This window comes from Pan paniscus, chromosome 15 (assembly GCF_029289425.2).
Source record: "Pan paniscus chromosome 15, NHGRI_mPanPan1-v2.0_pri, whole genome shotgun sequence".
Lineage (NCBI taxonomy): Eukaryota > Metazoa > Chordata > Mammalia > Primates > Hominidae > Pan > Pan paniscus.
In genome coordinates this window covers 98,030,701-98,047,061 of record NC_073264.2, presented here as the reverse complement: position 1 = coordinate 98,047,061, position 16,361 = coordinate 98,030,701, and the positions used below count along the sequence as shown (strand labels likewise).

Sequence of the window (16,361 nt, the reverse complement as noted above, 5' to 3'; positions counted from 1 at the left end):
CTTAATCCAGTCTATCATTGTTGGACATTTGGGTTGGTTCCAAGTCTTTGCTATTGTGAATAATGCCGCAATAAACATACGTGTGCATGTGTCTTTACAGCAGCATGATTTATAGCCCTTTGGGTATATACCCAGTAATGAGATGGCTGAAAGCTGGAGGCATCACACTACCTGACTTCAAACTATACTACAAGGCTACAGTAACCAAAACAGCATGGTACTGGTACCAAAACAGAGATAGAGATCAATGGAACAGAACAGAGCCCTCAGAAATAACGCCGCATATCTACAACTATCTGATCTTTGACAAACCTGAAAAAAACAAGCAATGGGGAAAGGATTCCCTATTTAATAAATGGTGCTGGGAAAACTGCCTAGCCATATGTAGGAAGCTGAAACTGGATCGCTTCCTTACACCTTATACAAAAATCAATTCAAGATGGATTAAAGACTTAAACATTAGACCTAAAACCATAAAAACCCTAGAAGAAAACCTAGGCATTACCATTCAGGACATAGGCATGGGCAAGGACTTCATGTCTAAAACACCAAAAGCAATGGCAACAAAAGACAAAATTGACAAATGGGATCTAATTAAACTAAAGAGCTTCTGCACAGCAAAAGAAACTACCATCAGAGTGAACAGGCAACCTACAAAATGGGAGAAAATTTTCACAACCTACTCATCTGACAAAGGGCTAATATCCAGAATCTACAATGAACTCAAACAAATTTACAAGAAAAAATCAACCCACCCCATCAAAAAGTGGGTGAAGGACATGAACAGACACTTCTCAAAAGAAGACATTTATGCAGCCAAAAAACACATGAAAAAATGTTCATCACTGGCCATCAGAGAAATGCAAATCAAAACCACAATGAGATACCATCTCACACCAGTTAGAATGGCAATCATTAAAAAGTCAGGAAACAACAGGTGCTGGAGAGGATGTGGAGAAATAGGAACACTTTTACACCGTTGGTGGGACTGTAAACTAATTCAACCATTGTGGAAGTCAGTGTGGCGATTCCTCAGGGATCTAGAACTGGAAATACCATTTGACCCAGCTTAACCATTTCTTAAAAGGGGAGTAGAATAAAACAATACAAGGTAGGGAATAAAATAGCCGAACAAGGGATGTAGCTGATGAATCAAACTGGCTACAATGGCTAGTAGTTTTTCATTAATTTCTCTAGCCCTGCCAATATAGGAACATTCAAGAAAATGCCAGCACTTATTTAAAACAATAATGTGAGGAAATATTTGTTTTCTTAATATTTAACCAAGTTTTCCATGTTTTATGTTTTGAAAAATAAGGAGGCTACAGCATATACAGAAAAACATACCACACACAGTTTACTCTATTTTAAGCATTAATGTGTTTAAAATGGAACTTGAGAGTTGATTTAGGTGTTACAAATAAACTTGGGGGATTAACACTGATGAGTACTAAAACGTAACCTTCTACAGAAAGCAGGAGGAGCCTCTGCCCAAAGTCAAATTTTCTAATCTGTAAAGATACATTGCTCTAGAACTTCAGGAGGCATTAAAAGGTTAATCTTCAAAGGAAAGTCTGTAGATGTTTTGCATTTTTCAGTATCTAACCATTTCAGTGATAAATGCTTCACATGACAACTAAATATCCACATAAGAGAGCCAAAAGTTATAGTCTTTGTACTGGTTCATAGTTTCTCAAATTTGGTCCAACCTTCACAATTTCTGGTATGTCCATATCCCACCTGTACATTTACTTATTTTTTTTCTCAAATCGACTTGCTTTTAAAAATTGAAATACCTACTTTAGGCTTGTCCTAAGTAGTAGACAAATCACCAGTTTAATGTGCTAGCTGTATTCTGAATACATATTAATATACTTAAATATTTAAGTGAAACTATGTCCATATACCTTCTAAACACACTGTGCATGTTATTAAGTGGTAAGGCACGCCATCCATCAGAAAATATAGTCCAATCCCAATTTCTCTGACCAAGAAAACTCTGAGGAATGAATCATGAAATTGTTCATAAATGTGTTAAAATTACAAGCTTTTGTTCCCAAGGCAACTAAAAACATTTCAGATCTTAAACTTTCTGATCACTGAAACTCTGAAGTGCTTGGTTTACTGTATAAATATTACATGCTACGAAAGTGAAACTTTTAAGAAAAATAAACTTCTGTGAATGAACAATAGGCTCCATCTATTAATATCTAGTTCATAGGACTTCCGTAGATTAAGCCAGTCTTTACACAATCTTTAATCACACCACCATTTGATCATCTGTCACTTGTTTTCTTGTCATACAGCTTGCATACTGACATAATTCTTATGTAATCTTTCATATATGTAGATTTTCTCTCTCATGGATACGCTTCCTCCACTTTTTATTTCATATTCCTTCCTGTCTTTGTACCTCCTGTCTCATACAGCAGGTGTTTAATAAAAGACTTTGGGAACAGAACAAAATCAATACAAACCAAACCTTACAGCCACAACATACTGTGCGTTTGCATCAAACAAAAGAGAGTTTTATTTTAAGCTTTGCATTTCCTTAAAAGTGAGGACTTTGTCAAACATTTTTATCCACTCTGAGAAATGTACAATGATTAGAAAAGTGCATGTCATAATAATTTTCATATATATGTACTCCAAAACATCACAAACACACGGCTTTGGGATAACTTAAGGAGTATAACCTGAAGATTTTCAAATTTCATAAATTAGCCTTTAATGAATTGTACAAAATATTTTTATAAAAAAAGTTTATGTTTTCTGAACACATGAGTATTTAATCATTACTTCCACCTCGCAAGACTCACAGGAAAATAAAACAGTTCAAATAGAAAAGGAGAAAAAAGTCAAAAGAAAACAAAGAAAAGGAAATCTGGTTCACAGCATCTGAATTACTTCTGGACTCTCTTTCTGGTTCTTGAACCTTGAAGAAAAATCAAAGAAACTGAAATCACTAGTCAATAATTTACAAAAGCAAAAGAACAGAAATATAAATATCCCTAAATATAGTTATTAACATTTTAAAATCAAATTGACTCTCGTGATTTGCAAAGATAAAACTGACATACAAAGGTATGATTGCTAATACTCTGAAAATCTTAGAAAATTGGGTCATTTTTAATATGTCAAAAAATATGCTGACAAAACCTACCTTCTCTTAAGCCATATAAAAATACTGACTGATAAAACGTATCTAATTTTTACTAATACTGAAATATTTCTCTCCAAAATTTAAATTTGTTGTAAAATTTAAAACATTATCTCCAAATATAAACCTTAGCAATATAGATAAGCATTCATTCCTTAGGTGGAAGCGATGAGGTCACGCATGTTATGAAAAGCAAAGGAATGAGTTGCTTTTTAAAGACTATTACCTACACCCTTTAGGCAGGAGAGCACTGGGATATACTGAAATGGAAAGTCTTTTCCGCTAGGAATTATACAGGTCCCAAATGAGTAGCCTCCTAGAAAAGGATCATACGTGATACTGGTCTAAGTCCTTTATGACAGTACCTATCTAACTATTCTGGTTTGGAATAAATCAGTGACTCTCTGCTGGGGGCATGGGAATTCTGCCTCACCGAGACATTTCACCCCACCTACTACTCCTACTCCACCTCTGGGTGCAGCAGTTAGCCTGATCACGGCTGCCTAATGCTGGTGAAAGAAGCAGGGCCATTTCTTTCCCACTGCCGCATGCTACGCTCTGCCAGGAAAGAGCAGGGGCACCAGAGTCAGGGACAGCATGGTGCTCATAATTAATCAATGACTGCACGAAAAAAAAACAAAAGATCAATACTTCTTTTCTGAAAAGTACGAAACATTCTTTGAATGTGGAACAAAATTCTACCCTATGTATCTAAAGGTTTTCTGATCATGGGTTTTAGTTACTTAACATGAAGGTCAGTTTCAAAACTAGCATTTTTAATTTTTCCAAGTTATAGTTTCTATTCATTCATACAGTTCAATGAAAGCAAATTTCAAGCTTATATGAATATCCTTTTTTCTGCCACTCATAATACATACCCTATATACTGTACTATGATTGATTCTAAAATTTGAGTTTTTTTCTTAAATTTCTGTTACACGGCCATCTATTAAAAATATCCCACAGTAGATTTTTAGGTTTTTATTTCAAGAAATTTTATTTTTATTATTATTATTTTTTTTTTTTTTGAGAGGGAGTCTCGCTTTGTTGCCAGGCTAGAGTGCAGTGACACGACCTTGGCTCAGGCAACCTCCGCCTCCTGGGTTCAAGTGATTCTCCTGCCTCAGCCTCCAGAGTAGCTGAGATTACAGGTGCCTGTCACCACGCCCAGGTAATTTTTGTATTTTAGTAGGACTTAGACTTTCACCATGTTGGTCAGGCTGGTGTCGAACTCCTGACCTCAAATGATCCACCCGCCTCAGCCTCCCAAACTGCTGGGATTACAAGCATGAGCCACTGCGCCCAGCCTATTTCAAGAAATTTGAAATTAATTCTGCACAGAAAACTGAAAATGCTGCGATAGTGAGATTGGCATAAAGGGTATTACAAAATCAAGGTCAATAATCAATACTATATCTCCCTTTCAACACACTTTAAATCTTTAACCACACTACAAAGAACACTAAATTAACAACTATAAAGTTATATTCAAATAGCATTATTCTCATTAATGTCTTAATTTGCCATTTTACTCTGAAATTAAATATCACTGCTGCTCATCTCCTTCAATCCAAAGTTTCTCACTGCAACTAAAAGGGCTACTATTGCCTGGAATTTATTATATAATCAGTCCTACGCACCTTGTTGACTTTGCTGCATAAATCAATTCAATATTTTCCCTAATAATCAATTCTGATTGTTACAAAAAAAAAAACTACCTTCTTATCTCTTTAATTAAATATATAACCATTTTCATAATATACACTACTGGCAAAGGGTCCAATCAGAAGACTAATGTATATAATTTGATATTTGGAAAATAACATACAAGTTTGGGATGGTTTTCTATGATTTTATAATGCAGCAGGAAAAAAAAAGTAGGAAATTTCTTTGTAGGGTTCCCTTAAAAATATCTACTTTTTGACTAGTCATGCTTTCTCCAAAGATTCCTCAGGAATGGTCCAAAATCCAAGGTTCTTAAAAATAATACCAACAAAAGTAGCCTCCATTTTATGAACAGGAGAGGGGAAAGTACACCAGCCATAAATATCATGGCTATATTAGCTAATTTTTAGCACAATTCTGAAATACTGGCATGATTTTGAAATGCCAAAATATGCATGATTTTTAAAGGCTCCTCATTTTGTGAGGGGAAAAATTACTTGCAGCAAATAACCAAATTTTCTCAACTGGTAAAAATTATGCCTTGCATAAAAATAAAAGGATTAGAGGCCTCTGTTCTTCTTGAAAACCATCCCATCACCTCCTCTATTTATTTGAGAAAACCTACACAAGACACATTTTGAAAGCTTTCAGAATGTGTTCTTACACAATAGACCCCCAACTATTCAAAATGAGTTTAGGTGTATCAAGAAAATTATACACGTTTTTAAAATGGTCTAAATAGATATTAAAGGAAAGTTGCTCCCATTTTGCTAGGCACAGCATTCTGAAAGATCACACAGTGCGAAAAATCTCTTACCATACTGTAAATCATAAATTGTGTTTGAAAATAAAATTGTTAATGAAGAAACTGACATTTCTAAAGCTGCTGTTAGAGGTAACCATTCTTGAAACACGTTTATGACACAAAATCTTAAAGCCCTAAAACACAGTGTTCACTGAATTGTACTATATATCTTAAAAATTAAAAAAAAAAATGTAATAATGTGTCTTTTCCTTCAAGTAACTTTTAAACTGATAAATTTAAAAATATACATTTACATGAACTCTTGGCTTTTTCTTTTTGCTGGAAGCAATAATATTTTACCATCAGATAATATTTCTCTCGCTTATGATTATTTTGATAGTAAAATACCATAACTCACGTTGTACTTTAGGGGAAAAAAGTGAACTGTAATGGGGGAAATAAACAGCATTTTAAGAACGGCAATTTTGAGTTTATATGAATAAGGGTGAATCTGACTATTCTTTATCTTCTGAAAAAGTTAGGTCAAAAAAACTGAATTGTTCTCCTTCAATTATTTATGACTTTACTATACTCTTTTGTCATTAATAAAATAACAAAAATACTGATATATTTTCTCATGGGAAAAAGCATCAGTAGAAGACCTTAAACTAAAAACTTAGGTTAAAAAAAATTTCATAATTATACTAGAATTTAAAGGCATTTATCTATCAAAACAAAAACGCTTGATGCTCATTAAGCAAAGTTCAGGTAACAAATGATGTCCAGGCAGTCAAGAAAGGGATGAGTCTTCCTGATGCGCAGCTGAGACTCTGCCTTAGACTTAATGAGTGTCAATCTCACTAGAACAATGCAGGATCTTTCTGAAACTAAAATTGCCAGTTTTAAAATTTAAGGGATTGTTTTTTAAGAATATTGCTGTATATTTATAAATACTCCTTAATTTTGTTCCCACTCACTGTCATAGCTGCTGCTGCTAGCCTCTGGCTGAGACATGCTTCGATGTATTGCTCCTTGGGACTCCTCACTTCCTAATAACAAAATGAACAAGACAGCGGAAAGGGGGAAAAAAGACAGTAGCGAAAGGAAGACAGCAGCGGGAAAAAGAGAGGGACTACTTCAAAACCTCTCGCCTTCAGTGTGAAGTTATATATTCCCTCTTCAGGTATCTCAAGTATTCTTTGGGTTAAAACAGATTAAACCAAAGGATGTTCTAACCATAATATGTAATGAAGAACACAGTAATAAAATCAGGGCAAAAATGATTCTCTTTGAAAGTTGAATACTGTGCTTTCCACAAACATGCACTAATGTCAGTAGCAAAAGGAAGGTAAAATAAATTGGTGGCATTACTCAATATGGCACCTATGCTGTAAAATTTTTTTTTAACCAAAAATAAGCCTTTTCTGTTAGCAACCAAGAAATATTTCAGGACAAACAAAATAATAATTCAAAAAAAAAAAAGGCAGACAGGAAAAATCTTTTTTAAAAAATGTATTGTGGGCCGCACTGAATAGCTCTCTTTATTGAGTCACGTACATCATCATATCACATGAATCCTGGAACACATTGGCTGGCAGTTTATTAAACATATCAGACCAAAGTCCAACCTAGCTCTGCCCTTTGCAGATGCTGCCTTTGCTAATGTCATTTCTGGAACTATTGGAAGTGCCTTCAGTGCCAGTTTATAAGCCATCTCAGAAAAATGACTTCATACCTTGTTTTTGTTGTTTTTTTGTGTTTTTTTTTTTGCTTCAAGAACTTTGAAAAGTGATCATCCATAAAGCTTTAATTCCTTTCCTCTTAACTTGTTCAAAAAAAAGAAGAGGTTGACAAACTTTATAAGGAACAATCAGGCAGCTCAGCTGCAACAGACCCATGTCTGACCCCTGACACTCACTATCATACCCAGAGTTATGTGGGATCAGCGTGAGGAAGTGGAAAGACACTGGCCTGACAGTTAAGAGTTCTGGTCTCTATCACTAACCCTTTCACAACAGCTCAGTCATTTATTTTATTTATTTTAGAGATGGGGTTTCTATGTTGCCCAGACTGGACTCAAACTCCTGGGCTCAAGTGATCCTCCTGCCTCAGCCTCCTGAGTAGCTGAGACTACAGGCACACATCAGTCACCACGCCTGGCAGCTCTGCCATTTAATCATTCAGTGTCTTGAGTTCCAAATCTGCAAAATGAAGGAAGCTTCCCAGTCTCAACTTTATAATTGTGGAGAGAAAATAATCTAACGTGTGTACAAAAGACACCACAATACATACTATATAAAAATCTTGTGGTATTTTATTATAAAATCAAAAGGTCATGACCCAAATAGTTGACCCCTCATCTAATGGGAGGAAATGAAATTTGTGTTTACGTATGGAAGCAGCTAGGCAAAACTGTTCAACTTACGGGTCTGTATGGCCTCCTCTGTCTGTGTGTTTGACCATTCCACATCTTCAACACCAGGTTCCTTGCTTTCCTCAATTTCTTTCTTTCGCTTCTTACATATAAAATTAAAGAGAGAGAGAGAGAGACATCTGACAGTCAAGTAAACTACAAACTCATCACATATTTGTCTGTGTGTGTGTATAAATGTATATAGGTGTGGGTGTGTCAAAACACACAGGAAGAATATTCTCAACTTCAGGATAGTAGTTACCTAAAGGAATGGATGAGGGATGGAAGAAAGGGGGAGTATGAGAACTTTCAACTAGACAGTTAACCCAGATGGTAGATATGTTTGTTATATCCACCTCTAACTTTTCATGCTTTATATACTTCATTATTCAAAGCTATGGTTTAACCATCAGGACTAATCATACAGAAACTCTTTTAAAACAAAATGTTTTACAAACTCACGATCACCACTCAGGCCAATGATACTCTCCACATTGTACAACGTGGGTGGGGTGGAGAGGATAATCTATTTGATAAATGGAAAAAATGTATGTCTTGCCCCATTTATTAAATCAGTGTTTGTACCACATAACATTGGTGGTAGAATTCTATTTATGAATCAATAATGAAAAACTTGTAATAAATGTTTCTCTTTTAGCATACTTTTTATTAAAAGTTTAAGAGGGCCATAAACCTTACTGTACATGAATAGTCTTAAAAGTACAAAGCTCTCCGAAAATCTCAAAAATCGTCTGGATTTCCCACATTCTCTTGCGCCTGTCCTATTTTTCTAGTGAAGTGTTATTTAGGAGTCAGTGCTTATATTCTGTCAGCATCCATTCTTCCCAAATGTTCCTTCAATTTCATTTTATGTCTTTCTACCACTACAACATTTTCTAACAGGTCCAATCCTGCGTTAAGTTTCTAAATTCTCTAACATCTCTATACATAGGTAAAATTATAGAGGGGCATTAGGAATAAATATAAAACTTTGAATTTTTTATATAACTTTATCTTCTGTAGTTTCAAATTTAAACAGGTTAAAATACAAATTTTAATCCAAAGCTTTTCTTGGTTGCCTAAAATAAGTCTGTATCATTTAGAAAACCATCCGACATGCCCCAAATCTCACAGGTTCACAACGCAACAGAATGTCCTCATTTATATTTTCTAACAATTAACAATAAGTTAAACTTCATCTGAGAATGTTCCTTGCTGCGGGCCATTTTGTGTACAGCTAGAAAAGAGGATAATGCCTGCTGACAGCACATTGTTCCTTTTCCGAATGGCAACCATGGGTTCTGTTCCAAAGAGAACTACATGGGAAAGCTGAACTCTATTCAAGGCACATTACCTTAAAACCTCCAAACGGTCAGAACTGTTATTATCTATGTATTACAATTAATCCCACTGTTTCAAAACATTCTTAAGGTGGCTGTGGAAAATTAGAACTCAGAGATACCCACCATGTTCCTAAAGAAAATGCTTCACACATACAGAAATAACAACTTGACTGAACCTTGAGAAACTTTCAAAGGCATTCATTTAGTAGATTTGTATATGGGGGTATTGCCTCTCAAAAATAGCTGTAAGAGTGGCTATAACTTCATATAACTGATGAGAAAAGAGGAGAATGCCTTACATCTTTCTTTTCCAGTGTTGCTTCATGATTACCGTCTAAACCCTGCTGGGCTGAACAGATTGGTTCGATAATTACATACAATAACTGCAGTGGGCAGGTAACCCTCAGCTGGCACAGGGCAGCTCCCCTGTGAGAACTTCCATATGCAAACTGCACTGATGGAGTGCATTAGGTACATCTTTCCTGCCGGTGCACAGGCCTGATTAACGCCAGCCAAGACTCCAAGGTTAGCATGTCAGCAGATTTGTGATGCATTAGGCAGGAATAAACACAGACACTTTTGTTTGTTCAGACCAAAATTAAGGAGGAATATTTCAGTACTATATTGCTTTCCATACAGCAGAGAATGCATTTCCCAGTTTTTGGAGAGCAGATTTTTAAATGCTCATCATAAAGGGAGCTAGCTATCCAATACATTCTACCCAAGAACCTAAGTGCATTCATCTAGTTTTCAAGCTTATTTAATAAAAGGGGGCTTTCTTAATCTCCATGCAGGTAAATTACATAGGAAGGAAAATCAGACAGTATTCAACCAACAAAAGAAACACCTGTGCTTTAAGCAGTATGCATTAGGTAAAGCACTCTACTGCATTAATCCACACTTCAGCCAGGTAACTCCTGCCCAACTTTTCTAATAATGTACGTAGTCTGCATAGAAAGGGCCAGTGGTCTACAGACCAATTAAAAAACCAAAATAAAACCCTTCAAGTTTAGTAGTACCTAAGTATGTTATCAATTTTATAAGTCAATGAGTAAAATTCTAAGCAATCTGCTGCCAGCTTCTTCCTTCTGAATCTTTCCAAATGCTTCATTTTGTTATTTGTCAACATCCTTAGGCTTCAGATAGTGCATATTTTGGTTCCTTTTGAACAGAAAAATGGCTTCACAAAGTGACTATGCTAATCTCTGATTTTTGTCACATTCTGTATCAGGTCTCACAGGTGCCTTTGCGTTTAATATGAAACCAAAATATTGTATGATATACTAAAATAACTTATAAAATAAACTTGAGTATTCTTTTAATTCAGCACAGCTAAAATATCTTCAAAAATTAGATTTCAAAGGGCACCAGCATATATATTACACATTGTATTTTTGAAGTGTTCAGATATGCTAAAGTTTAGTTAATTAGCAGCTTCTCACTTCCAATTTAGAAACAGGAAGACAAACAGGCTAGATGCATTTGAACTGATAATTTACTAATAGTCTAAACACCGATTGGAGACCTGCTGTAGACTTAAAGCTGTTTTAATAGAAAAGAGAAAAAAAATCTTCAGAAGCAAAAACCAAAGACCAATTCTTTGCTTCCCAAGTCAAGCATCAAAAGATCACCTCTAGATGCTTTCAACAGCTTCTAAGAAAAGCCAATCAGATTCATGGCTGTCTCTAAGAGATGCGTACTCGGGCAGTGTTATTTGGGTTTTGTCCATCCCATAAGACAAAAGTCTACATGTCTACTTTAGAAACTTAAAATACACAGCCTAAAAGTTTTAAAATGCTTCATATAGCACATATGTCATATGTGCTATAGAACACAGTTTAGAACAAAGTTCTTTGTTCTAAACACTGCACTAATCAGTCCATGTGACTAATCAGTTAATCTTATTTTATTTATTTGATTAAATTATTACATTCCCTAACAGTGGCTGAAAACAGAATATTAGTAGTAACTAAAAGAAAAAGGACACATCTTCTATGAAGGTTACAGCAAACATGTTATTATGCCACAATATTTATGAAACTAATAGATTTAGTTAAAATCTACTATATACACAGAAAAAACTGAAGCTAGGGACGGAAAAAAGCCAGAGAATGTGCTCAGTATTTCTCAGCTGATGGTGATGAAAAGACTAGAACTCAGAGCTCTTTATTCTTATTGCAATTTCCTTTCCACAGCACTATGCGGTCTCCTATGTGAGCTTTCAGTAGGAAGCAGCAGTTTCTAGTTGCTGTGTTCTTAATGTATTTTTTTCCAGAGTTATATTATAGTACACACATTTGTGTATTTCATGTAAACTATTTTCATAACCTCCTCTATTTCTCTTCTACTATGTATGTTCCCTGAGGGCAAGGACTATGGTTTTCCTCATCTAACCCTTAATGAGTTTGGCACAGTGTTTTGCACATATACAGATATGCACCTGTAGAGTAACTATTGAACTATTCTTGTAATAAAGAGGTAATTTCATATCTTCCTCTAAGTCTCTCAAAAACTGTAATATTTGAATGGACATTAATTACATATATGTTTTAAGAAAATGCAGAGAAAGGTCAAACATAATTACAGGGAGAAGAAATAAAAAGATGGAGAGTTAGGAAATGAATGAATGACTTGAAAAGAGACAGACAAATTTGAGGAATAATCTAAAAATATCCTGCTAGAGGCCCGGCGCAGTAGCTCACGCCTACAATCCCAGCACTTTGGGAGGCCTAGGTGGGTGGATCACTTCAGGTCAGGAGTTTGAGACCAGGCTGGCCACATGGCGAAACCCCGTCTCTACTAAAAATACAAAAATTAGCCAGGTGTGGTGGCACACACCAGTCCCAGCTGAGGCAGAAGAACTGCTTGAACCCAGGAGGCAGAGGTTGCAGTGAGCCAAGATCACACCAATGAACTCCAGCCTGGGTGACAGAGTGAGACTCTGTCTCAAAAAAAAATAAAAATAAAAATAAAAATTTGCTAGAATTTATTAAAGTGATTTATTGTTTTCAATGAGTTTCAGTGATGAAGACTGTAATAAAAATAATGACTATTGCAATTTCCTTCCACAACAGCACTGACCTCCATCTGAACAGAGGTGAAGATCACCACCGTACTTATTAAGCATCTACTGTGTGCCTGGCACTGTCATTTTCAAGCTGAAAAATAGACACTATAAAATAGTTAAAGCAAAAGAGAAACTTCATCTTTTATAAAAACATTAAATACACACACGTTTAATTTCTGCAACTATTTGTTTTGCTATAAGCACTATAAGAAATCCTTTTAGGGTTCCATAAATGAGTGTTCTTACATAAGTGTCCAGTGTAATCCCACTAACATGGAAATTCATTCATTGAAGTATCAATCCATATGTAAATGTAACACACACATTACATCACAGTCCACCCTTGATTTTGTTGTTGTTGTCTACTTGTTTAAATTTAGATGTCTCTCCTGTCAACATTTTTAGTTACCTACTCTGGAGATAGAAAGGAAGTACAACTCAAGCAATTTTGCTAATTAACAGGTCTGAAGGAACAAGGTCAGCAAAATAAAATGATTAAATATATGGCACACAAAGTTTGGAATATCTATGTTCTTCACTAGTTCAAGGTATCCCACCCTTACAATACCATGAAAAATTAAGAATTTACTGTAACTATCAAAAAATAGCACACCAAAAATTACAGGTAATTTATATGAATGTGCCAAAAAATACTGATACAATGGTAGACTTTGTCAGAATAAATGGAGGAAAAAAACCATCTGGTTGGCTATCAGGGTTGACTGCTCCATGCGCAACACATTTTTTTCAGCAAAAGCACTGCTTTCATAAAGTCAGCATAATTTGTCTATTCACTTATTTTAGAGCACATGTATGTCCCTTCAGCTTGGCTTACTAAGGAACTAGGGAAAGCTGCCTTCAAGCTCTACTGTCATCCATTCTCCTAGAAAAAACATTCAGCTAACAAGCAGATTAGCTGTGAAACAAGCTAACCCTTGATTACATGATCTACAAGAGTACTACATGCTTAAGAACTTTCATCAAAATGTCATACAATAATAGCAAGCACAACCTAGAAAAATCTCCTAATGACACTTTTGAAAACCGTAAATTTAACTTCCAACTTGTTGGCAGCAATGGCTTTTCATGATTCTAACATCATTCATGTTACAAGGAGATCATGAAACTTTAATATGATCAAACGTATAGTCAGTTAACAAGACGAAAGCTGTTTCCAGAGATTCAATGAACTACGGTCTAGAAGACTAGTATGTCAGTGTATTCTATTCTAGATTAAAGTCAACGTCACATCTCTTCACTCATGTTTTCCTCTGAGGGTTCCATGACATGCACCATTAAGGTCGAAAACTTTTGGCAAAGTTAAGATGGTTCAAGTACAATTTATGGGAAAAGGCAAATGAGTGGCCGGGTCATGCTTTAATTATCTTTAATATTTTATGCCTAAAATCACTAGGATGCCTTGAACTTTCTACATAAATGCATAATGATTTCACAGCCCTGAACAAGTCACCTGGCCTCTTCTGAGTTTTAGTCCCATCATTTATGAACAAATGTATTTCACAGGCATGCTGCAAAAGTTATAAAAAATAATTTAAAGGTCCTGAAAGAATATAGAAACTACATAAATGCTCAGTGATAACCTAAAGTTTAAAGGGTCAATATCCTATTACCTGTACTGAGCACAATCAAGTCTTCTGAGGAATGCTCAAGAATTAAAAATGTAAGATTTTGAAAACTATTTAATATAATACTATAAACTAAGGAGGCTAATCTTTATAAATACATCAATGAAAACCAAAACCTATACATATACTGGTGGGGAGTTAACTAATCTCAAGGCAACACATGAACAAGTGTATTACAGAACAAACTGGGCTACATTAGAGTTACTATTAAAACCATACTACCTGATCTTCCCTCAATAAACTTATGTCCACAAAACACCTAATTCCTAAACACACAGGCAGAAAATGGCAGACACAGAATTCTCTGGTGGTCAGGACTCCTCTGCTTTATGTCAAGTACTATTATCTTCTCGTATCAATTATTTAGCTTAAGAAAAAAAAGGGATAACTAGAAACTCATTAATTTGACTTATATGTTCTTAAAAGGTATGGAGCTATATTTTACTTATTTAAAAAATCTGTTTATATTCTGCCTTAACAAGATGGAGCTACATTTTAGTCTTTATTTCATAGTAACTAACATCTTGTCTTTCACTGCAAAAATCAACTTTTACCAATTCATAATCGTTTACTATTCAAAACAACCTATTTTAACACACATACTCACTAAGTAAAATATAACCCAGTCTTCATTCACATGTGCCTAATACCCTGTTTCATAAACTGAACTTTTAAAGATCTAAGATCTTAGTTTATTAGAAGGTTCAAATGAAAACAGATTCAAATGAAAACGTTCCATGTTATTTTCTTATCATCAAGAAACTAGAAAGATGGGAAAAGTTAAATAGTGGATTAAATAACAGCATTAACAATAATATTGCAGTTAACATTTACTGGTCACTTGCTATGTGCCTGCCACTGCTCTAAGCACTTTGTATCTTTTATTCCTCATAACAATCTTATAAGCAAGACAGATAACACTCTTATTTCAACTGAAAGAACTTTTTGAAAAAATTCATCCATTTTTACACGAGGCCGGGCGTGGTGGCTCACGCCTGTAATCCCAGCACTTAGGTAGGCTGAGGGGGGCAGATAATCTGAGGTCAGGAGTTTGACCAGCCTGACCAACACGGAGAAACCCCGTCTCTACTAAAAATACAAAATTAGCCAGGCGTGGTGGCGCATGCCTGTAATCCCAGCTACTTGGGAGGCTGAGGCTGGAGAATCGCTTGAACCCGGTGGTTGCGGTGAGTCGAGATCGTCCCATTGCACTCCAGCCTGGGCAACAAGAGCAAAACTCTGTCTCAAAAAAAAAAAAAAAAAAATGCACAGAAATGCTTAACATTTCCGAAGAACTGGCCATTATATCAGAAAAATAAATCTAATAATATCCTTTGAGATCTCAATTTTGAGTACTTCTTATAAGCATGTCCTTTCATTACTTCAAGAAATTCTGCTGGGCACCATTCAAGACATTTATATGACACCAAATTTCCTTCTGTATCACTTATAGTAAAGTACTTATATATACAGAGATCAAAAAATAGTATGTGTGCATCACTGCCCACATGCAAAAGCTGGTCATGGGGCTGATAAATGCTACAATGTAAAGTCTAAAATGCCCTATATTTGCTATGCCTATTTGCAAAAGGGCTGTTTTCTGCACAGAAGCTATTCAGACACTCAAATTTTAATATGCAGTGGTTCTTAACTATGTCCGCACAATGAAATCACCTAGGAAGTTTTTTAAAAATCCCGACGGTCCCACCCTTATAGCTTTTGATTTACTTGGTCTAGGGTGCAGCACAGATACTTAAAAGCTCCCAGGTGAATGTATTATAATATGCAACTAAGGATGCCACCCACAGCCTCACAAGCACCTCCATTAAAATGATCTGAGGTATTTGTGTGTTAATGGACCCTCCCAGACCAGAAAAAGAAACTGGAGAAGCAGTGAGTCCTGGCACCTAAAAAACAAGCTATCTGGCCACAAATTTCACTCATTTCTGAAATCACTGGAAGTAGATGTCTGTAATGAAAATTCTATTAAACTAACAGGAAAACAGGTATTCCAACTTTGACTGAGGTATACACTATTAAAATAAGTCAAACAACAAAAAACATGACTAGATAATAAACACTGAAAAAAATCTAAGCAACATCACAGAACCAAAACAGAAAGGCATTAAACTCAAAAAGAACAATCCCTCTGCCAAAACAGTTAATATAAAAAAGTCTCATAATTACTATTCTCAAAGGATTTAAGAGGCTATCTTACCAATAAAACAAGAATATGCTGACATATTAAAAAAAGAACTAGTACCCTTAAAATATGACTAAAAAACAAAACAGATGTAACAAATGAGCAAGAAGAAGCCCACA

At 35.3% G+C, this 16,361-nt stretch overlaps 1 protein-coding gene across 8 annotated transcripts in view; it reads right to left on the bottom strand.

Annotated features, from left to right (window-relative positions):
- Window positions 1–2,500: 2,500 nt before the first annotated feature.
- Window positions 2,501–16,361, bottom strand: part of VRK1 (VRK serine/threonine kinase 1) — an 84,342-nt gene continuing 70,481 nt past the window's right edge. For 2 of the 8 annotated variants that reach the window (XM_034938093.2, XM_034938095.2), the window contains exons 12-14: window positions 7,996–8,086; window positions 6,548–6,619; window positions 2,501–2,935 (exon numbers count right to left, since the gene is read on the bottom strand). In XM_034938093.2, the coding sequence (XP_034793984.1) occupies window positions 2,904–2,935; window positions 6,548–6,619; window positions 7,996–8,086 (195 nt within the window). In that variant the 3' untranslated portion in view covers window positions 2,501–2,903. The remainder of the gene's footprint in view (window positions 2,936–6,547; window positions 6,620–7,995; window positions 8,087–16,361) is intronic. The other 6 variants (XM_034938094.2, XM_055097996.1, XM_034938096.2 and 3 more) reach the window with 3 other exon arrangements.